This window comes from Sinohyriopsis cumingii, chromosome 5 (genome assembly GCF_028554795.1).
Source record: "Sinohyriopsis cumingii isolate HCF-2022 chromosome 5, ASM2855479v2, whole genome shotgun sequence".
In the NCBI taxonomy this organism is placed as follows: domain Eukaryota; kingdom Metazoa; phylum Mollusca; class Bivalvia; order Unionida; family Unionidae; genus Sinohyriopsis; species Sinohyriopsis cumingii.
Window position 1 is genome coordinate 101088912 of NC_142965.1, and position 24376 is coordinate 101113287.

General features: G+C 33.0%; 1 protein-coding gene across 5 annotated transcripts in view; it reads right to left on the bottom strand.

Moving 5' to 3' along the window:
* LOC149799881 (uncharacterized) overlaps positions 1 to 24376 on the bottom strand; it is a 61320-nt gene that overhangs the window by 30944 nt on the left and 6000 nt on the right. The window contains exons 1-18 of one of the 5 annotated variants that reach the window (XM_089959322.1): positions 21551 to 21658; positions 15960 to 16024; positions 14942 to 14962; positions 12486 to 12515; positions 12247 to 12267; positions 11696 to 11722; positions 10631 to 10651; positions 10080 to 10100; positions 8491 to 8511; positions 7997 to 8011; positions 7485 to 7505; positions 6892 to 6912; positions 5670 to 5699; positions 5046 to 5066; positions 3556 to 3576; positions 2886 to 2912; positions 1921 to 1944; positions 1183 to 1507 (exon numbers count right to left, since the gene is read on the bottom strand). In XM_089959322.1, the coding sequence (XP_089815448.1) occupies positions 1183 to 1507; positions 1921 to 1944; positions 2886 to 2912; positions 3556 to 3576; positions 5046 to 5066; positions 5670 to 5699; positions 6892 to 6912; positions 7485 to 7505; positions 7997 to 8011; positions 8491 to 8511; positions 10080 to 10100; positions 10631 to 10651; positions 11696 to 11722; positions 12247 to 12267; positions 12486 to 12515; positions 14942 to 14962; positions 15960 to 15964 (672 nt within the window). In that variant the 5' untranslated portion in view covers positions 15965 to 16024; positions 21551 to 21658. Of the gene's footprint in view, positions 1 to 1182; positions 1508 to 1920; positions 1945 to 2885; positions 2913 to 3555; positions 3577 to 5045; positions 5067 to 5669; positions 5700 to 6891; positions 6913 to 7484; positions 7506 to 7996; positions 8012 to 8490; positions 8512 to 10079; positions 10101 to 10630; positions 10652 to 11695; positions 11723 to 12246; positions 12268 to 12485; positions 12516 to 14941; positions 14963 to 15959; positions 17563 to 19259; positions 19322 to 21550; positions 21659 to 24376 lie in introns of those variants that run through there. The other 4 variants (XM_089959324.1, XM_089959323.1, XM_089959326.1 and 1 more) reach the window with 4 other exon arrangements.

The following is a 24376-nucleotide window of genomic DNA, read 5'->3' on the forward strand; positions in this document are numbered from 1 at the left end:
TTTTCCCCTGCGATGAGAGTTAGTCCTGTGAACTTCGGCAGCTGTTTTTTGTTGTTCGAGTAGCTCCTCTTTATAATGTAGGTGTCTAGTTAATGATGTTTCTTGCGTTTGTATGCTTCGCTTAGCCTTATTTGTACAGTTATATTGTAACAGGCAAGGGCTCTTATTTAGAAACAACCGCAAGAAATAATTTGTTTTCATCTGAAGGGTTCGTAAACTCGCAAATGTTACAAACTGACTTCCTCTTTCCAGCTAAAAACTAGATATTCACAGACCTCTAATGCCAAACTTGTACGGATTTTCTTACTTCACACTCGTGTGAGCAAACAATATATCCAATCCGTATATCGGTATTTCAGGCCACGCCCAACCACATACCACAACGAATCATTCCTATCTGAAATTATCAACCAAGTATACGTGAAATATCCCAACGATTATTGTTTTAAGGAATTATTGGGTTCATTTTACAAAACTAGTACCTGTTATCATAAAATCTCGTAAATAATGTACGTTACGTCGTCTGCCACTATTAACTGGATACTGACTTGGCTTGAGAAATATCTTCCCTACACCGACACGCCATAATAATAAAAAAATAAAAAAGTAATCAATAAATAAAGCACATTTATAAACGGGGTCACAAATACAAATAGCATACGCCCCAGGATTGTTACAATAGTAGTAGTGCGGTCAATATTAAATGCAATAGCATAATATCGCCCTCGACAAATATGCAAAAATGTGGAAGTACATAACACTCTTGAAACTCGCGTTGAAGACAACTTTGGTACAGTTTAAATCAGAAATACTCAAAAGGAAATCTAACAAACAAACCGCTAATCTGATGTAGCATTCCTGGATGACCAAACAATTTGAGGTCAAAATCATACTAGATAGTAGACTCACCCATATGGAACCCTTGAGTAATTCTGGAATTGATATAGTCCCGATAAGGAGAGGGAGGCTGTGTGGGGTGGTGAGGTGGAAGGGGTTTTCAACTGATGACCATCGTCAAATTTTCAAACCATACCCTGCTTGAATACCATTCAGAATCTGTGCTTGTTGAGATCGTAGCGTTAACATATCTTCTAGCTAACGACAAACAAAAGAAGTGCTATCCACGTATAATCTGCTTATAGCCGGTGTGAAGTGAATAGTCAAATGATTTTTTCAACTTACTTGCACTGAAGTAGAACACATTTCCCAGTCTTTCTCGGACTTTAAAACAACCTTTAGATCAAACAAGTTTTTTATTTCATCTTTTGTTGTGATCTTGACTAACATTGTCGCATGGTCTATTACAGTGTTTGGGAAGTTGAAGGTCTCCAGAACATCAGACTCAATGAAGACACCACGTGTTGTTGACACATTGGAGTCATCTAGCACCTCTCGGCTCTTTTTGTTATCCATAACCATCACTCTTGCGGAATCTGTGAAATGTTTCCGGATGATATTCTTTTGGGAAATAATCTTTACAACTGGATCACTACACAGTTTAAGAACACTGTAATAAGATACAAAATACCACCTAAGTAATTAGGACACTATTTTTGAAAAAGTAAGCTAGGAGAAAAATATCAGAGCTTTATTTCATTAAAGAAAATACTTCAGCAATTTAGTCATTATGAAAAATTTAAGATATCAGGGTGCATGTCGTGAACAATTTGACCAGGTTCATTTTAATGTTATGTAATACATAAAATGCCTTTCTAACCAGAAAAACTTCACAGTTTGATAAATAAAACCATGGAACTAAAACGGAAAAAGGAATAAAACACAATAAAAATATTTATTTAAAAAAATTAATTCTGCAATAGTAACTTCATTAAATATAATTTACCATGAGAGCATGACAATATCGAAAATCTTAAACAAACAGTAGACAATTAACACCGCATAAAACAAAAATAAGTGTACCTGAGTATTTCATCGCCGCTTGCTCTACAATATTTGAAAAGGACAGAGTGTTACTTTTATTTCAATATAATTTAATAATCTTTACAATTATGATTTGGATTTAACAAAAAATATTGTTCTCTATCTTCATAAGATAATTATTCCACATAGTCCTATACATGTAGGAGACAGTTTTAAACTAAATTGACCTTGGTGACGATAAAATCAATGAATGCTTTAGAAATAGGGATCTTCAAACAGACCGGTTACGGTGATGCAAGTTTGAGACCGGGCTCAACAATTACTAAAGGCAGCCATGTTATTGTCCAATCAGCTTCTTAAGGAAAGGTACATAAACTTCCACAGTCAGAAAGAAAAGGACCCAAATCAGCAAACGGAACATTTGTACCAAAATGTAGTCTTCATCTGCACTTTTGACGACAATTAATGCATTTTACAATACTGTGAGTTCGCGAAACTGACATATCTTTTCAGACAAAAAAAAATAAAAAATAAATGTCTAATCGACTTGACACAGTTATTATTGTACGTATTGAAGATTTTCAAAACTGCTGTATTTCTCTCTCTCTCTCTCTCTCTCTCTCTCTCTCTCTCTCTCTCTCTCTATATATATATATATATATATATATATATATATATATATATATATGTGTGTGTGTGTGTGTGTGTGTGTGTGTGTGTGTGTGTGTTTGTGTGTGTGTGTGTGTGTGCATCATAACAATGATCATACACAGTAAATTTGTATAGCGCAAATTGCACTTCAACTTACCCTGTTGCCACGCTGTAGTATAAATTCACTCAATAATTACATTATCAATTAAAGTTTATATAGAGCAATCATTCAAGCGTATTAATAGTATTCCTCTCAATTAAGCATATTTCATTATATTTCATTTTCCATTTACATTCCTCATCGATTACATAATAAATTTTCTACTAATCTAGGTTAGCAAATAATTTCCTACCTTTCTAGCTTCTCCAGTAACAACAACCTGAAAATGAATATTGCATTTAGATCTCTCATCATAGTCTTATATTTCTGCAGATTATGTGGCACAGCATAATTAGAATGCACAAAAATATCATGCCATCCTTACATACATTTTAAGTATCACCTAAATATTCATGCTGTGACGGTATGTACTGAAGTGGCACGAGCATTCCTCTTTCATTCTCAGTATGGATGGAAATTAATTCTCTTTTACTGGTAAAGATAAATTAAAATTTTATTTTGAGTTATGTGTCTATGTATCAGATAAGTAAATTATGAAAGAAATTCACAAATTGTTTAGTATGACAGCATACAGTGGCGTACTAAGGGGCATGCAAGGGGACAGTCCGGCCCGGGTGACAGCCAGAAAGGGGTGGGTGCATCGGGAGAGATGAAATACCAGTACACGTTTTTCAAACCAAATGAAAAATTCGCCAAAGTAAAACTTATTTCCATTTAATTTATGGCTTCATTGTACTGTTTACAAATCTGCTTGCGGACATAATATATTTTTCTGTGTGTTTACATTTTAAAACTATTTGTGGGGGTGCCAAAGGAAGGATCCGCCTTGGGTGACAGATACTTTAGGTACGCACCAGAATTCATGTGTTATGTGTTATGTGTTACTCTACTCTCGTTCTTACCTGACATCATCCAAAGAATCTCTGAAATAAGTAATAAATAATACAAACATGCCCTCTGCTTTCCTTTCCATATGATCAAAGTGTACAAATCTACTAGAGTTCCAAATAAACAACATAGGCATAAAATTACAACAAATATTATCGAACTATGACAGAAACATCAAAATGAGTTTACAAATACTATAAATGTGTTCATATTCCATTTATGCCCCGACCAGTACAACGCAAATAAATGGCTGTTACCTACGTCAAAACAAGACCATAACTACAAAAAAATCCCAAAATGATAGCAAAATAAAACTAACCCAAAGTATTGTTAATGTAAACTCTCGTAACAAACTTTGTTTCAGTCCACGAAACCCTTCAAAATTCAATGAGCAGAACCGAAAGAGCAAAGTTCTAAGACAAACAGGGTCAATAACTCCCTCAAGTTTTGGCAAGAAAACGGTGAATATGGAACTTGACCTAGATCCCCTTGTTACAAACCTCTACACCAAATTTGATTTTACCGATGCAGTCCTTCTAAAGATGTTAGAAACGAAATATATGAGCAATGTGTAAGTTAAACATGGGACATAACTACATAAAGTTGTTTTTTTTTGGGGGGGGGGGTTGTTTCCTTCAGGTAAACAGTAAAACTCCAACTTTACATGTCTTCTTACAGCAAAGCCTCGTTCCAAATTTCATTTCAGTCAATGTGGTCTTTCAAAGGCTATTAAGCTGGAACAAATTTGAAAGGCTAAGTTATACGTCAAAAGTGACAATAACTTCTTAATATTTTGCAAGATATCGGTGAAAACCGATCTTGTTCGGGTATGTTTATGTCAAGCCTCATACATAATTTTATTTCAATCCACCAAATCGTTCTAAACGTTATTCACCGGAAAAGAAATATGGGACACGCGACACTTGATTCGACGTGACGGAAAGGAAGTACATGTATAACACTAAAATGCACTCTACATAGATATGGCGAGGACATACAAATTGAAACGTTCATCCTCGCTTCATTAAAAAAAGTACTAGTTTCAACTTGAAGAAAATGGTTTCTATGATCGTTGCATAAAAGTAAGAAATAGCCCAACAAAATAACGGCGGACAAACTACATAGTGAAGGCACGAGCGTATCTTTGTTGTCCAGACTCCTGTAATATATGTCGTTCAGGTTAGCAGTGTCCACTCTTACTTGTTCATAATTTATATAATTAGGATATCCTCTCGTCGAATGAAGCTTTGATAGACATAACACACAGTACAATTTAGAAACATGTTATAAGATAAGATCGAAGGTAAAAAGATAATTTTGTAACATTTGTTTTTTTCTTGACCAAGAATGGCGGCTTTCTGGAAGGTATCATTTTTTAGAATATGCTTTATTATGAGGGAGAAATATATCACCTTTTTGGATCTTTATGATGTGGAAATATTATGGAAGTTTTTCCACTTAATTTACATGAGTTTACTCTTCCGTGAAAAGGCGCAATACTTACAAAATTTTGTCAAGGAAACCGCTGCAATAAACATATAATTTTGTTTTAATTAAAAGACAAGCTATTGAATTACTCCTTGGCCTATTACTTGTAGATGCCTGAGCTACCATTTTTATGTATTTCAACGTGGAACGTTTTCAAATGAAGATAAAGCAATGGGTTGGATCTAACGGTAAAAGAAATCATATGTTTATCGTTTATTTATACTCTTTCAAAAACCACATAAAACGGAATATCTAAAATGGAAGACTTATCTTACCCCTCGGACAGAGAAAAATCAGTAGCAAAATATAATTAGGGAATGATAGCACGATCAATTACACTTATTTCGCCCATCTTTACCATGATAAACAGTGCAAGAGTCTTGTTCTCTCGGTTATTTGTGATATACATACGTCTCTATTGTTAGATAGAAAAGCACTCCATACGCAATTTCAAGTAACAGATCAAGACATTACGAAAATATTTCTACAAGAAAACGTCAAATGTCTTGTTGAAGACTGATAGTCAATATGATTATAAATCTATGCAATATGACACCACACAGGAAAGCAGCTCCGCAAAAAGGAATGCAAATGTATTTGCAATTGTTTCATATTAATGTAAAAAAATCAAATAACTTACATATCCTTCAAACTTGAATTTATCTTTGATCTATATTAAAAGAAGAAGTTTTTTCATTAAAATCTACATTCAGCTACTTGACGGTGTTGATTGGAGTGACACTATATCAACTCCTTTTTTATATTTACAGTACAACGTCGATTATCCGGACACATATTATCCATATTTTGTGGCTCGTGCGAGCTGATACCATCCCCCCCGCACCCAACAAAAACAAACTTGTTACAATTTGCATCCGTCTAAAAGTGAAATAGTTTGCCGATCACGACACCAATATAGAACAAACATAAATCAGAAACAAGCACAACCGAATATAATCTGACAATTTTAAATACAGCTGTCTAATAAATAACTAGAACGAATTTCAAAGTAAAAAGCATATCTAGGAGAGATGGAGGGTAAGAGAGTGCTACAACGAGAATAAGTTTATTCTTTGACTCTAACGTCACTGAGTCACCTCAATTACAATTTATACATTGTTATACAAAACTCCCATTCTTAAGAAGCATGATTAAGATTCACATCGGTAAGGTGAAAGGCCTTATGAAGTCCTGATCTACTTAATTAGGTATCGATGAACGAACAACGGTAACGTAAGTGGTGACAAAAGTTAATCACCTTAAGGTATGAAAAGAATCCGTGTCAGCCGAGTTTGCCTTGACCAAAATCACTAGTCTCCAGACGACCAAACATGCAAGGGCCCTCCATCATAAATGTTATCATTTTATCGTGGATAGTCCGAGTAGATCTCTGTGCGATTATCGGATCAATTTAATACATATGTATCCATTCACTTTTACTTTTTGATCAACATTCGATAATCAGGATGAAATATATGCTCCCTAACGTTCCGGATAATCGATGTCATACTGTATTCCTTTGATTTTTTCAGCGTGAATCAATCGAATTATATAAACATCCAGCTGTGACCAATAATATGTGCTGATAACACGAAACTTTGAAATTCGGAGCTAAGGTAAAGCAATTATTAATTACGACCGAACTATTAGTTAATTATGACTGAATTTTTATTTGGATATTATTCCTTTAATAACTCCTTTACATACTCAAAAAAGTAGCCCAGAAAAGTACTTGTTTCAATCTTAAGCTTATTAAAAGAAACAGTAGAAGTTCGTGTCAGAAGATTTTTGAGATAATAATAACAATAACAACAGCAACAACAATAATAATGTTATGCAAGACAAAGGCACATGTTACTCACTTGATTTGGTCATCAATGAATCTGAAATGAACAAATGAAGTCATAGCTATATCCTGGAAAAGAAAAACTAATTTTAATAATTACTGTCGCAAGTAATGCGAAAAAGACAATCCATAACTTTCTGTTTTAAAATCAAGTGGTTTTGCGGTCGGAAAGAATATATATGAACAACAAAAACACATATTTGGATAATTATGAAATTGACAAACAATATACACACACAAATTGGATAAATATGAAACTGACAAGCATTATACTAAAAAAAAACTGGATAATTATGAAACTGACAATTAATATACTCATTCACACTGCATAATTACGAAAGTGACGAACAATATACTAACACAAACTGTACAATAATGAAACTGACAAACAATACTCACTCAAACTGGATAATTAAAAAAAAAAACTGACAAACAATATAGTCATACAAACTGTATAATTATGAAATCGACAAACAATATGCTCACTCAAACAGGATAATTATGAAATTGACAGTTAATATACTTATTCAGACTGGATAATGATGAAACTGAAAAACAATATACTTACACGAACTGGATAATTATGAAATTGGCAAACATTATACTCACCCAAGCTTCAAACACTTCATCCTACAAAGAGTAAGTGAACAGAGATTCCAAAGAGTAAGTGAACAGGAGCCAGAATTGTCGCTGAGAATGGACACACCAACATGAGTTTAAACGTACATTTCGACCATAGACTGTGTAAACAAAACCAGGTGTTACAACGAAAAATAATAAATCGTATACAACAAAGTTTTTAAATCAACACCTGTCAATTGCGAAAGCCACCGAAAAACAACAACATTAATATCTTTAATATTTTGACTCAAAATGGCTACCTTAAATTCGATCTCTTGCTTCTTGACAGTATGACAATCATGTAATCTGACTCTTGCATAAAATCATTGGACATTATCAGATGACAGATTGGTTATCCTATTCGTTACAGTGCTATCGATTTTCAGAAGATATAAATTTAATTAGAGAAAATGGGGTACGGACATGTTTTGAAAAAGTGAAATTGTAGTGTATCACGATGATTTCATCCACTAGATAACTTGAACAAATGGCATACTTACTTATCAACCGTGACTCTGAAAATACAGTATATCTTAAGTTATCACATGGTATAATGGATAGGAAATATGTAAAGCATATGGATTAAATTAAGAATTTAATTCTTTAAATTTAAATTTCATATGCATAGTTTATTTACTTAAGTCAGTGTAATTCTTCAAACAAAGACACGTTAATAGTGATACATCTATTGAAATGAACAGTTATTCATGAAAAATGCATGCCATCTGCAAAATATGCGTCTGAAAATCATGTTCTGTGGTGTTTCAATAGCATTTTTTGGATTATGGATATTAAAATGTACATATTACGATGTTAAGAATCCATTTAATTTCGAAAAGAGATTTACATATATAAACCATATTTGCATTTAATTTTTAATTAATCATGGCTTGGATGGGTTCCTTTTCTTCAGCTGTAATCAATTGCCATAATTTGTATAATTTTTTAATGTAATGAAATGTTTAGAGCACAGTGAAAATTATAAAATACTCACAACGATTTATATATTTCATTGCTGCAACAAAAAATAATAATCAAAACTCTAATAGTTGATGTACGCAAAACAACATAATGAATGACGTAAATTAGTATGCAATATCACTTACGTTTATCCAAACTAATGACATTTTCATCTAGTTTGCAAGAACAGAAAAATGATGTTCTCCATTTCGTATATGTCTTTAATCGTGCTTTAATTTTCAATGAACCAGTAATATGTGTTACAATTGCATGCATCTGAATGTAAGATACAGATTCATTCATTCGTACACAAACATTAAAGACATAAATAAAGCAGAGAACATACTTAATGTGTTGTTATCTATTGATGATGTTATGCATGTTTAATTTAATTGTTTGTTAGCTTTAAAAAAAATTCTTATTTCATTACATACTATTGTAATGTAACATTGTATGCTGGACTTGACCTTGTCCAAAATTGAGTTCATTTCTGCTTGACCTGATTGACTTTTTATCATTTGTTTTTATTTCATTTTATGTCAAGAACTTAAACATAGCTAAATTATTCTCTATGTGTATGAGCTTAATATCAGAATTATTATTAATAGAAAAATTAAATATGTTTACTTGGGCCAGGGTTTTGGACTTTCCTAAGTGAATTTTGCAGGTTATGGTTTTGATTTTGTAAACATCAGGATCATTCTACAAGGTTATTTTCCATTACGTAATGGGTATTTGTAGAAAATGCTAATTGTGACATGAAATCAAGTAGACAACTATATAATCTTGTAACTGTGAGGATTTGCTCATTCGTGCTTTAACATCTAGCACTTTTAAGTTGTATCACATGTTGTGACCAGAGTTTTCGGCTTGAATCTTTAAATGTTCAAATTATTGAAATCAAGTGATTATTTTTTCTGGCAATACAAATGTTCTCTGATAATATTCTTGGATAAAGACATTCACTTATACTGAATTCAAACCTGGAATTATATTCAGTGATTCAACAAAAGACTGCTGAACATCAACACTTTAACAGCTACCACAGACACATCATCGACTTCAGTTTTGGAATATGTTCTGACCTCTTCCTGAATTTTATTCATTACTTTGACTTACTAGGACTTGTGTCTGTAATTCTTGGATTATTTTTGGGATTTAATTCGCAATACCTTAAGTTATTTTTCTCATTTTCACTTTGTATTCTAGAGAAATAAAATATTTGGTAAATTTTACAAAGCTTGTTGTCTTTCACTCTTTTCTGTTACTTATTTTAAGAGCATAGACTCGTAACAATGAGTATTGGGAAATATGATTACTATGGATAAAGTTAAGTGATATTATAATGATAAGACAAAAATATGGCCGAACAAATAGGATTCCTCACTATACTAGCGTTATAAGAGGTCCATCGTTATGATGAGAAACTTACAGAGACGAACAATTTGTATTTGCATACTTTTCAAACAGAAGAAACATAGCTCTATATAATTAATATAGGTAAATGAATGAATGTGAAGACAGTCATATCCCTTAATACTTAAAGACACTAAATGTCACAACTTTAGTTTTTTATGAATATTGGTACTGAAATAAAAATCAATGTATATAGTGCGTGCTTACCGAATCTTTTCTCTCTCGTCCCTAAAGTAAAAATACAATGAGAAGTACATGACTAAAGGGACGACTAGTGTCTTAAGTGAACTGCATGTGTCAACAATTATCCTACTATATAAATAATGATAAGTAGAACATTTACTATATATATATATATATATATATATATATATATATATATATATATATATATATATATATACATGTGTGTGTATGTGTGTGTGTACAAGTGATTAGGTGTGCGTGAGTACGTGCGTACATTCATACATCAATACACACATACATATATATATATATATATATATATATATATATATATATATATATATATATATATATATATAAACATGCATATTTTGTTAGCTTTGAGCTCTGCTGGGTTATTATATTAATATACTGTGATGTTACACAGTGTTTTATTCTGATACCAAAAAATATGCCAGAAAAATATAGAGCATAATCGTGTATTAGTAAAAATGGTAAAGGGCTGAAGAAAATGGTATCTCTAACAAGTTATTAATTAAAATACTAATGGGAACCTGATATCTGATGCTTACCAGTGTTTTGTCCATTTCTCCCTGAATATGAAGTAAAGAGACAAATGAATGATGTAATATCATTCAAGTAATAAAATCGATGATATTTAATTACTTTACAAATAACAGTACATTTACGCAGTAAGATATAAATATCGATAGGTGAGTGTTCCATTCTTCGTATAAGCTATAGATTACAGGAGTATTTCATTCTTCACGGCGGTTGTCGATTACAGGAATGTTTCAGCCTTCATAGAGGTTATCGATTTCCGTTGAGTAAAATCCAAGACTTATCAACTGTGTCAACATCATTTGTGCAATGTCATGAAAAATGAATCATTAAAGTAAAAGCGGTATGTTTACTATTTACCTTTGAGATATACGTGTAAAGAAATAGAAAAAGTAGAGCACTCAAGTAGACAGATATTTTTTTTAATAGGAATATAGTCAGCCAGCCGAAGTCATCATAGGCAACTCATTTAAAAGATTTGGGAAAACAAAAAGAGAATGTATTTTTATTTAACATTGCATGAAATAACAGTAGAGGATACATTCATATATGACGATGATCAGGAAATAGTTCCTGTTCATAAAAATAATACCGGCTACGTGATAGTCACATGAAAATAAACACTCGAGTAAAAACAAAAATTACAAATTCAGGGGATCCCTGTTCCTAACAGAAATAATACGAATACCAGTACTATACTAAAGGTTTCAAACCGACAAAGTCCAGATTAAAACGTATGTCGCAATTACAGCGAATTGAATAGCTGAAATATACGAGTGACCATCAAATTGACCAAACTTTATGTCGAGAGACAACTTTAAGAATTATACTGGTGAAAGTGGAGTTTGATTTCTTTCTTCTATCTGCATGTTTTCCTGATGGCAATAGTAATTTCTCTTATTACGTTTTGGATATTCGTATATATAGAACGTGTCTACTTATTCTACTACTACTACTTTAAAAAAATAACAACCTAATCTAAATTTCTTTGAACAAATATATAGCATTAATGTTTCAAATATGTTATGAGCCACTGTAGCATACAATGTTTTAGACCAATCAGACAAGAAACTCACCCTTTGTCTGCCTTTTCCCAGTTTTCACTGAAATGTCAAAAATGTACGAGACTGGAATCTGGCCGATTTAGAGACTGTGTGCATGCGTTGTAATGTTATTTCTTTGGCGAAATGAACTCATTTTTAACATATGACATGCAAATGTTGCAGGAAAATAATTTTTCACGCATACATAAGTTTGTTCATTTATTTTCATGTGTATGCCTTTTAGTTCCTCTACAGAAGAAATGTATGCGTGCTTAGCAGACCCAGCTCTATCTAGCTAATACATTCTTACTTGGATAATCTAATTTGTGGTATGCAGCAGCCACGACTTTTTAAATAGAAATCGGTACTTTACAGTGAATTTGAGTGATAAGAGATATGGTGGGGAGGCACTATATGCAACCTGACAGTATCAAAATATACGAATATCTTGTCAAGCTCACTGCATTGCTTAAAATATCAGAATCTGTACTTAAATCATGCAAATGTCCAACTCACTAGACTAGAACATGTAATGGACTTTTTTTCAAGTAAATGTGTCTGTCATCTACAGATATCATACTTACTCTATTCTGATGAAGTTTTCCCTGAAACAAATTTAAAAATATATATGAATATATATATATATATGTGTGTGTGTGTGTGTGTGTGTGTGTGTGTGTGTGTGTGTGAATAAATTGTGCAGAAAATTGGATGTATAGCACAGTGTTAAAGTGAAACCCTAATTGACGTAAAAATGAATCAAATATGAGAATTAACATTTATTTACCTAGACTTGCTTCAGTACTTAAATAAGTCGACCTACCTTAGACCTAAAAGTTCATGAATGTAATCGCTGCAAGAGGAAAAGAACAAATTAAGTAACAAATAATATTAAGATTAATATCTTTGCATTTTATTCAATATGCAACAAAACGTAAAAAAGCAACTTATAATAGCTTTTTAATTATTAAACTTGAAATGATATGTCATATGCGTATGTGAAGTTAATTAGTCCTGAAATTTTCAGCAAAGGCTAAACATTTACGGTGAAATGACGGTGTTATTTTTATTTCTTAGAGATGAATGTCAAGACTGAATGAGAGGAGACCTTCAAAAACCGCATTTCGCATTGAAGCACTGTTTGAGTCTAGTCAGCTGTGCTGTGGCACTCCAACATTGAAAGACCTTTTGATTGACCTGATAGTAGTGTGCAAAAGGGAAATTCGGATCCAGTTCCACATTGTCAATAGTTGTCGCTAATATCAAAGTTTGTATAGCAATGACCTGATATCCTACCTGAACTTAATGGACAGTTGGTGTTAGGTTATGAATAACCAGGCCAGTAAGCACCTGAGGTGTAAGGTAGTGCCGGTTTCTAGTGGTACATAACTCGGGACTTTTTCACTGTACCGGTATGTCGGTAGTTTCATCAGTAATGAATTGTGAGGAAATTCCCGAGGAATCTTGTTACGACTGTTCTGATAATAGGATCATGTTTTCATTACTCATGACAATATAGTTCAACAAAATAACTTTCCTTTTACAAAACGGTTGTATCTGTCAAATATTAATGGTGAAGATTAAAAATATATTTTTATTGAAACATTTAAACTGACATGGCTGATGTGACACACGATACAGATATTCAGTCTGTGATTCTGTATCGTACAAACTAAATTTTCGTATCGTATACCTAGGCTGGAACTCTTTTACAACATGAAATATTACAGCAAAGAAAGAGTTAGCTGAGTTTAACAACAATATTTTGTACAAAATGCTTGACAATGAGTTCTCACACGAATCTTATGTTTTCAAAGGAACCCATGCACTTTGTCGCTTAAATCTTGTGTTGAAAGTTTAAAAATCAAGACAAAGTAAGAAATACTTAGAGAATCGTGTCAAGATTAACGGCATTGTTAAACATGCCTCAAAGAGTGAAGAAAAACTTTACCACTGTTAACTAGACACTTAAATTGGTGCCTAACTGGTGACTTTAATGAAACGGTATGGTTTGTACCATGAAACATAAAGTTAGCACCACATCTGCAGACAGATAATTAATGGACAGTAAATGGAGCTACAGCATTTGATTTTCAAACGAGTTTGTTAATTGCCACGAACTATTGAAATCTGCGCGCAACGACCTTGAACAAAAAAGGTTCAAGAAACCGGAGAAAAAAAAACTTTTTGAAGCGGTGTCCTATTTGATGTTGTTCTCAGCCGTAGCACTGACAACATAGAGAAGGTACCTTCCACAATGTAAATCATGTAAACAAATCATCCAGATATAATTTCAGGTTCTGAGTTTCAAACATTTAGTCTGAGGATTAAATGAGCGAGGTTTAGTGGAGGAACACTTTGTCTATTAATTTTACTGAAGAATCGAGTTTGTTTAGTAAATCCGAAGACAAAACTGACAACATTTCCAACATAAAAGTAGACGTATCATCAGCTACTTTGAAAATGACGCAAAGTTAGAAGAATTACATCTTCTTACAATGTTGTTGTCAGGGCCTTTTCATTACTGAGGCACATGCTGGGATTTGTATGTATGTTTCCTTTTTAAATATTTGTTTCTGTTCAAGTAGAAAATAAAGAACAGAAAACATGATTATTTTGTTTAGATTTTTAAAAACAATACTCAAATAATTCTTAAAAATCTGATTCTCATTTTAGTAGGAGACAATCTTCGTTTTGTTAAAAATATATACTTAAATTATCACCTTTTAAGTTAACTGCATCAATATTGTTTTGTAAAGAAACATAATAATAGAGAGTTTGAATGTATTGAAAAATATTCAAGGGCATAGTTTTAACCGCCTAATTAAAAACAAAATTGACTTTAGGACATTCGGTTCCGCCACCACCTCCCCACTCCCTACACCCATCCAACCTCTGCGTATCAATTATAACAACGCACACGGTAGAAATGTTTCCTCTTCGAAACTCCAATCTGATTTGGAAAGATTCGAAAAGTACCGATATTCCATATTCTAGAAGAAGCATTACATAAAAAGTGAAGACAACAGAACGAAATTCCTATATGTGATTAAAAACCATATTTACGAGGATATTTGAAACAAAAGAGAATCGTTGTTTATACGATAAATCCATTTTTACACACACAAATTGAATTAATACTCAAACCAAACTTGTTGTCTTTCTAGCGGTCATAATAATATACAAATAAAGCTACAACTAACACATCAGTATTTGCTTCGTTATTTGGAGTTTTAGTTTTATAAAATCTTCAGAATTTCATTTCAGAAAATTACTTACCACAATTCTTTCAGTGCGTCTCTGTAAAACAGAAACTAAAATAGTTATTTGTATGCACCATTCATATTAAATATACGATACAGAGAGCAACATTTGAAATATATATGGACATTTTTTAATGTTATAAGACGCTAAGCTTCAGAAGTCAGAAACAGCACCAATAAATATGAAACGAATTAATGTAATATTGACTACTGATCACAGTGCAACAGTTTTTGAGGACACTGGGTCTTCTATACCACAGATTTAAAAAACAAGGTAAAATGTCTTTGCATAAATGCTACACACAAATTCAAGTACCAACGAAAAGGTAATTCCTTCAGAAGAACTGAAATTGATGACCAAGAGAATAAATGAATATGGAACATATGATAATCAATATGAAATAGTCAATACGTTTTCGTGTAAAGATTTAAATAGTTCCACCATTTTTCTATAAAAATATCAATTCAAGTAAGAAGGGAAGCTAATCTTATTATTCCCAGATGCTTCCGAAAATAGATCCTTTCACGTGAGAAGAAATAACGGAAATATGCAGTCTGTTATTTAAAACAAAATCCCACCAGGTGTGCGATTTAGGTAAGGTACGAAAATTACAATATTTTATTAGTAACAGTGAAGGTTTTTCATGTTAGTAACTGAAGAGGTACAATAATTTATCATTAGTCTGTAACTTTTTCATGTGCTTAATACATTTGATATTGACATGTTACTTTTGCCTGATCTGCTCATTGTTTTGTATATTCCATACTTTACTTATGCTAGTATACATTGTAATTGATTATTGTGTGATTCCTTTCTAGACTGATACATTTTAGATCACATTAGTGTCATATAAGACCCAATTTGTGTCAAATGCCACTTATGGGACAAAAGATAAGAGCTAAAATGTGAAATTAAGATGGTAAAATTCTATGCAGCGGTAAAACTTAACATCTGCAATAATTCGATATATTTTTACTTGCTCATCATCTTCCAAGTACAGAATTTAGAAATAATATATACAATAAGTACTTACTGCATATCTACATCGAAATGTATGAATAAGTATCAATGTGTTTCCTCCCTCTGTCTTGTTAGTACCTGAAAAGACGAATACATTTAATGGCACAATGCGTGTGTTGGACAAATTTCATTTCAAGAACCCTGCAAGAGAGTAACTTAAAGTCTGCATCATTTTACTTGACTCTTATAAATTGTACCAAGAATTATCTACATTGTGAACGTGGCACACTGATGTAAAAATGGATGTCTTCGAGGTTTGACAAATGGCATTGATCACATCAGAATCTCTTATCGTTTCGTTCTATAATGGAACAATGCAACGGTATTAGATAAAGTATCCACTATTGTCATGTGTAAAACTGCCTCCACCTTGGAAACCTGTGCATAACTGATTGATTCCATTGTGTTTTATAGGAAACCCCTTATTTCAACATGTTTTCTATATATAACATTCATCTTACCTTCAACAGCGACAGTAAGGATGGTATAATCATTGATGCGCACTCACGGGAATATAACTATAGTCTTTTGGTAGCGGTCAAAAGAAACAAATAGTGAGAAAAAGCCGGTTTGTTGGTCACTTGATTTGTTTACAACATCATTGTCAACCCACTATTGGCAAGTAAATTGGAGCTATGCGCTTTCTCGAGGGTACAACGTGGACACCGACACGGGCTGACATGGTAGCTATAAAATCTGCGACCCTTGAGTCAAACACTATACTAACTGAGCTATAGCGCGGAACTGTCATTAGAAAGAAAGAAAATTTTGTAACCTACACCAGTACATAATAGGTCATTCAGTTCCTACTCTAATTCGGACTGGACATCAACATTTGCTTACAGTCTAGTTCCATAACACTGTTAAGTAACTAGATGAAGAAAAAAAAACAGTAAAATCAACAAAAACTAAAAGAGAATTTTTCCTCATAATACATTTCATAGATTGGTAATGTTTGGAGAGAAGCATCTCGATGTATGAAGTGTAAGACTGAAATCAAAGCATGTTTCCATAATTTCAATATGGAGAAACGATCAACTTTGAAACACATTAATAGTTTTTACAAGTGTGTACACGTTATTTTTAAATATACGTGGTACAAGTCTTATGCAAAGGTTTATATATCTCGAATTCTCCCCTTTACCTTACATTTTATCACTTGAACACTCATAAGACGAAGACGTACTTTACCCAGTATTTTCACATAAAAATTAGTGCATCCAATATTTTTTTTAGAAATGAGCAAATAACGATTTAAGAAAATATGATGTACATCAATGATTGGTGTCTAAATGTGAGAAAAGTATCGAATTTACTGACAAGTATCGAATTTACCGAAAAGTATCGAATTTACTGACAGTACTACAATAAAATGAAATATAACATATACGACCTGTTTGGCGTAGTTTTCACAAGTTCCCTTTATGTCATTATATCCACTGCTCTGTGTTTGCTGAGCCAGTAAAACCCCAGATTATTTTTGTCATAAATTAAAATTTAATCAACCATACTAAATATTAAGACAATAATATGAAATGTGTTCACATAATAAATAATGACACGACGCTACATTATAGTGAATGCAACCGTTTTAAGATAGTTAACACACGTTTTTCACAACTTTAACATGAATTAATAATGTCCGTATCTAATCTAAAATCAAGAATATTTGTCTACACCATTGGACAGGATATAAGCGTGATCAAAGCTAGTAGTTTAAAAGAATAATATACAAGATAATGCAAGTGTTACTTTGTTGATTTAAAATATTACAAAATGATTTACTTCAGGTTTTCAGGAAAGAAAAGACAAATTAACAGATTATTATAATTAACTAAAACATTGAATTAAGTACCACCAGATTGTTAGCATGATGGATAAAACAGTCCGTTGATGTTGTTGTTTTGAGTTTAACGCCAGTTCTCGGCGCAAGATAAGAAACCTGGAAAACCTCAGTAACAACCACTGACCCACAGAAGGCTACTGGCAGCTTTCTCACATACCAGCACTGGCTGAGCCCGAGACTCGCACCAACGCGGACAGTGGTGAGATGGCAGTGCTCACATATACATACCAACATTGGCTAAGCCCGAGACTCGCACCAACGTGGACAGTGGTGAGATGACATTGATCGGTAAAGGAAAAAGTCAATAAGAGTAACGAATAATTGCGTATTTGATGTTGGCACATTCACAAATTTATAGTCAGATATAGTTACATTGCAAATTGAAGATCTGAACAGTTTACGATGCCACTCTATAGCCATTTGACACAAAACAAAATAGAATTTTCGAAAAAAGGTTCCATTTAAAACATCATATGGTGACAACTAGTGTGCTTTGCTAGTCTAGAACAAATTATAGGAATGGAAAAATATAACATAAATCTCAGATCATTCGTACTTTTGAAAGCAGATTTTAAAAGTTGCTAAATTGTTGAAAATAAACGTTTATGCTGTAGCTATGTTCTAATAGCTTATCGATAACACTTCATGATAAGTTATCCAGCATTTTGTACGTCCTATTTTAATTTATCTTTAAAGGCAGTCACGGAATTGCATATAAGACATTTTAATGTAAACATGCAAGTCTGTTTTTTAGTACATGAATGTCAAACTATTGGAACACTGGACAAAAATAAAATAATTGCAACGAAATCAAAGAATGGTTAACTGAAGTATCTACCTAAACATTGTACAAGAAAGAGAAGAAAGAAAAAAACACGTGTCCTAAGAATGAATTTGTCAGTCATGTGGAAAACAAACAGTTGCAAACAATTGTATTGCATATCATTGCAACAAATCCATCCAAATTTCAGTCACAATTAAACAAACTTAATTAATGCATATCTCAGGGACTCATAAGCTAGTATATACATATTTTTACTTTCAAGTTGTGTAAATATCAAGGTTCTGAATATACAATATTTTCACAACTTTCATTTGACATTCAGCGGTAAATGCAATTAAACTACATACATAAATGGGGCAATTAGTGTAAACTGTATTAGATGCAATAGGGTAAAACTGATTGGAAAAATACGTACGAATTAAAAAAGGTTGTAAAGATTGTGTGCAATCAATACTAATACAATATATCTAGGCTAGGATATTAAACACACTGAGAGAAATTAATGCAAGTACAGAGGAAAACGGGGAAAAAGGTAACGTCATTGTTCCTGCAAAAGAAAATTAAATTTCACATTATCTTTTATAAACGTAAAAAGCATTAACTACAAATAACCTGGATATAGAACAAATGGTTATAAAATAGTTATATAGATAAAGAGATCTATCAGTACTATATATATTTACCTGCACTTGAACGTAGTGTTTGGTACAGGATATATACCTAATCTGTAGCACTGAGGCTGTAAATAAATTTCACAAAGGAACTCGTAATAGGTTAATTGTACCTCCGAAAACACTGAGATTTATCTCCGCTTTGCATTCTTTGCTGTATTGACACGTTATATATGGTGTTATGAAATTTAAATTATTATATTATGTTCGCTAATGGTCTTTATTGTCTGACTGGTTAAGCAATTTTTAATTTGTAAAATCCTGCCTTCGAGATTGACTGATCCAGTTATCTTAGAGTAGTGGCTATAATGAGAGGACAAATTTTAAATTTTAAATCTTTATTTATATGCGCTTACACGAAGAAAGGATCGCACTATTTAACTACAATATGGTAGAGCTATACCATTATATCCACTACTGAGAAGCGATATATATATATATATATATATATATATATATATATATATATATATATATATATATATATATATATAACAGCTCAAATTCTACACAAGACATAGAAAGAATATATCTTCCTGAATGCAAACACGTTCAAACATAGAAAGAATATATCTTCCTGAATGCAAAGTAGTTCAAATATAGAAAGAATATATCTTCCTGAATGCAAACAAGTTCAAACATAGAAAGAAGATATCTTCCTGATTGCCCTATGTTGTATGAAGCATAAATACACATATAATTATTTTTCCAACAGAGTTCAAGACCGAGTGATGAATTTCCATTTATAAGTCAATAACAAAAAAACTCGGAAAATAACAAGGAAAAGAAAATATCTATACTGACCGAATCTACATTGCCTAAATGAATAAAACACGTTACACGATTTCATCGAGAGAAAATCTCTCTCTCTCTCTCTCTCTCTCTGTTTATAGTTTAGTTTACACAAAATGTATTAAAATAATAATGAGCATTATTTTATTTTCTTATTTTTTTTTGGGGGGGGGGTTAACATGGTTTTTAGCATGTCAGCATATTTGGTGGTGGAAGGGAGTGTAGTTATTTGATGACATGTGTCCTTCTCTGTACAATACATATGTATGTTTAGGATATCTGGTCAGTGCTTAAGTAAGATCAGTTTTATCAGATACTTGTTTACCAAGCTACTAATAGCTTTTTAGTAGCGGAGGTTTTAGCACCTGTAGCAGTAGCAGTTGTATAAATGGTATATATGTTAGAAAGTGTTGATTTACTGAGCAACATTTCAAAATATTTGGCTTAAGCACGCTAAAGTGCATTATTTCGCCATTGTAGTGAAAGTAGTAGTAGTAGTAGTAGTAGTAGTTAGTAAACAGCATTAAGATAGCTGTTATTTTAGTAGTAGTAGTAGTGTTAGTAATAATAGAAGTAGTAATAGTAGTAGTAGTAATAGTAAAAGTAGTAGTAGTACTAGTAGAAGTAGCAATAGTAATAGCATCAGCTATGTAAATAGCGTCTATGTTACACCCATGTTCTTTGCCCTTCGAGGTTTTGCAATTCTGGTTTCATCGTGAATTTGATAAAACAAAATTTAGACAACTGCAACATTAATAGTAGTAGTAATAGCAGAAGTAGTAATAGTAGTAATAGTAGTAGTAGTAATAGTAGTCGTATCATTAATAGGTAAACATCATCAATCATTTTTTTTAAAATATCAACGGTAACCTGTTCCGCAAATACTGGCCTGATCACATTGAGAAGGGCTGAATTTCGTTTCCCTTGGAGTAATTAGAAATCCTGATGGCTCTCGTTCCAGGAGCATGAAAATAGTCTTCACTCGAAATTATTGCAAAACAGTATAGAGTTCCAAATGCCAAACTGAAGGCAACCAGAAACGATATACGACATATATTTAAGCCCTTTCTCTCTGTTGTTCTGTCTGTATGTCTCTCTAATAACTTGACCGCTCCAGTGGCCTAGTGGTTAGAGCGTCCGCCTCGGATGCGGGTGGTCGTGGGTTCAAACTCCGGCTGAGTCATACCAAAGTCTTACATAAATGGTACCAGCAGCTGCTTCGCTAGGCGTTCAGCATTAAGAGGTTCGTGTTAGGATTGGTCGGCATCGTGTCAGGATAAAGTGAATGGGTGGGACATCATGCTACGTGTCTGCTGCATGATGCCCCAGTGTTAGACATCTATATAAAACTGTCACACTGCAGACATCGTAGCTATATGACTGAAATGTTTTTAAAACTACGTTAAAAACCCAAAGCACACACACACACACACACACACACACACACACACACACACATAAACGTAATTCAAAGAAGTTGGCACATGATCGATACAACAAAATATTCTTACCTTCACAATCAAGCACCCAAGTAAAAAGGCCTTGCCCGCTAAGTGTAAGAACACAAGCGATCGTAAGCCTCCCACCTTACCGAATAGACTATAATATCCAAAGTTGGGTTAAAAATTTCAAGTCTAAGTTATACATTTAAATATATATCTTGATTAGAGCCACTAGGTAATTATCTTACACCGTGTGACTGGTGTTTTCTTATAATAAACACCCCGTCTTTCAGTAGCATTAACCTGATCGATGCAACACACTGAGAATGAATTTCAAATATTGATATTAGAAAAACCGCTATTAAATTGGCTGTTTCAGTACACATTGTATTATCTATGAATAAGGCGAACAAGCTTTGACAAAAGCTGTCAGCGCAGTATTATTATACTACTTGGCATAACCAAATTGTCCAATTCAGTGTGGAAAAATACATACATTTTGTATTCATGTAAAAAAATAAAAAAGGGCATACACACATACGTGGGGGGGGGGGGTAGCTACCGTATAGCAATGGTATGCAAATCATAGGGGTCTACAAATACAGGGGCCCCATCAGCCCATCCAAACAATATTTTTAAACTATAGAAAAATCTAGGAACATGCAGTATACCATCCATCAAATATCTTAATTTTGAACCCGAAAATTGCTATAAATATTCCAGAGGCCCATTGGTAAGTTTTGCATTTTGGCCCAAATATCCTAGCTATTAACACTGCAGAGGCCTATCGGTAAGCTTTGCATAGGGGCCAAAATATCCACTGCAAACATACATATATATTTACCTACCTACCTACCTACCTGTAACACAAGTTATAAATATCTCCCCTACCTAGCTACTTATCTTGTTACATAGCGTTAAACGTAACATGCATGTATGTATGTATGTATGTATGTATGTATGTATATATGTATGTATGTATGTATGTATGTATGTACAAAGGCAATAAAGCGTGTGTGTGTGTGTGTGTGTGTGTGTGTGTGTGTGTGTGTGTTGACGAGGTTGATTGGTATTTGGGTAGGATTTTAACCTAGTTACGTTGGTATGTATGTTTCATCAAAAAATTTAAATATGTTTAGAATAAATTCGCTTAGCCGATTTTTAAAAAAAAAATAGAAGTAAAATATATGGGGATTATCATAACCTTCTTAAGGGTGGAATTGGTCCGTTTTTTATATTTGATCTCTAAGGACATGTTCGACCTCAAAAGAAGTATTGACATAAATCGTTAATGGAAAACATACCAATACAAGTGTCCATATTTGTGTAATTTTTGTACATAGAAGAAATTTTATTTCATTTTGTTTAATAGATTGTTTATAGATATTGCAAATGGACTGCACAGAAAATAGCTTGAAGGATGATACATTACATCACATGAAATTCAATTTTGTATTGTATTTGCGTCATACACTGGGATACCCAACTCTGCAATGAGTGCAAATCGTATCATTTCCAAACATAATGACAACAGAAAATACGGAGGAAACAGAAAATGACAGCTATACCGAAGACACGAGTGCAGAACATAATCTCTGCATAGCAGAACGGCGAAATCTTTAATGGAACAACACGAAAACATATATAATAACTGCATGCGTTGCTTCCTGCTGATGCATTTTGTAAGCCTGACGAGCAATGTTCGGACAACTCTAATTTTATGAGCGTCTATTTATCATGCAATAAATCTGAAAAAGACAAAACAGACTACAATAAAACGATTAAAAAAATTCCGCAAGAAAGTCACTTTCAATTATTCACCTTATCGTGTGTTATTGTGAGTATTTCCTGACGACCTGATTCAAGTAGGACAGATTCAGTTGAACAAAACACGATGGATGATAAACTGAGAAAGCTACGATCAGAGGCGGTAGAGAACAAAACCTGTTATTGTTTCCTAATTGTAACATCATCGAAATACCATTAGACTAGTATATAATATACATTACATTCACTGTGTCGTACTGCTCTTCCGCAGGCGTTCAGATTAACATAACACTAGCAAATGCCTCTAAAGTAACGGAAGGTGGAAATCAAGACAACGACTGGAAAACTGCTATAAAGGTTGAGTGAAGCCACAAGGTATTTTCTTCATGAACACACTCAGCAAATATAAATGTAAATGGTTATGCATTTGATATTAACGGTTTTTTTGCTATTTTATCCGGTTTTATTTAAGTTGTTGTTGCTCTATCAATACAAGGCAGTCACTATAACTGGTGCAAGAAGATCCCAGGGAAAATTCCGGTAAGAACTACCGATCTACCAGCAAGCTTTCTCAAATGCCCATATTGTTCGACCCCGAGACCCGAACCCACGCGGACAGAGGTGAGATGGCATTGACCACTAGGTAAACCGAGGCTCCTGATTTTATTTTAGAAAACCATGAAAACAGATTGCATAGCATTAGTCATAAACTGCATGATACGCATCAACTTAACCGAAAACGTAGACGTGTGTGTGTGTGTTGCAAACGTTCCGGGTAACGTGTTTCACTCAATAATGTATTAGGCCTACTTGATTTGCAACACTGCTTCACAACAAGTAAGTAGTTTTAGCACCATTTATGTGAGTAAACATCATAACATGATAATTTGTGGAAGAGCTAATCCTGCTTATATCGAATCCGATAGAGATTGAATGAAAAACGATTTCGATTACTCCAATCGTATCTGTCCACCGCTTCTGTTCAACAAGATCGACAACAGAAAGTCGTTGGTTAAAGCTTAAAATATGCCTTACATAGATCATTATGAAAAATGATATAGATTGTGAGGTGGTTAGAAATACTAGGTTTTTTTTATACAATGAAATAAATATCATGATCTTACTAGA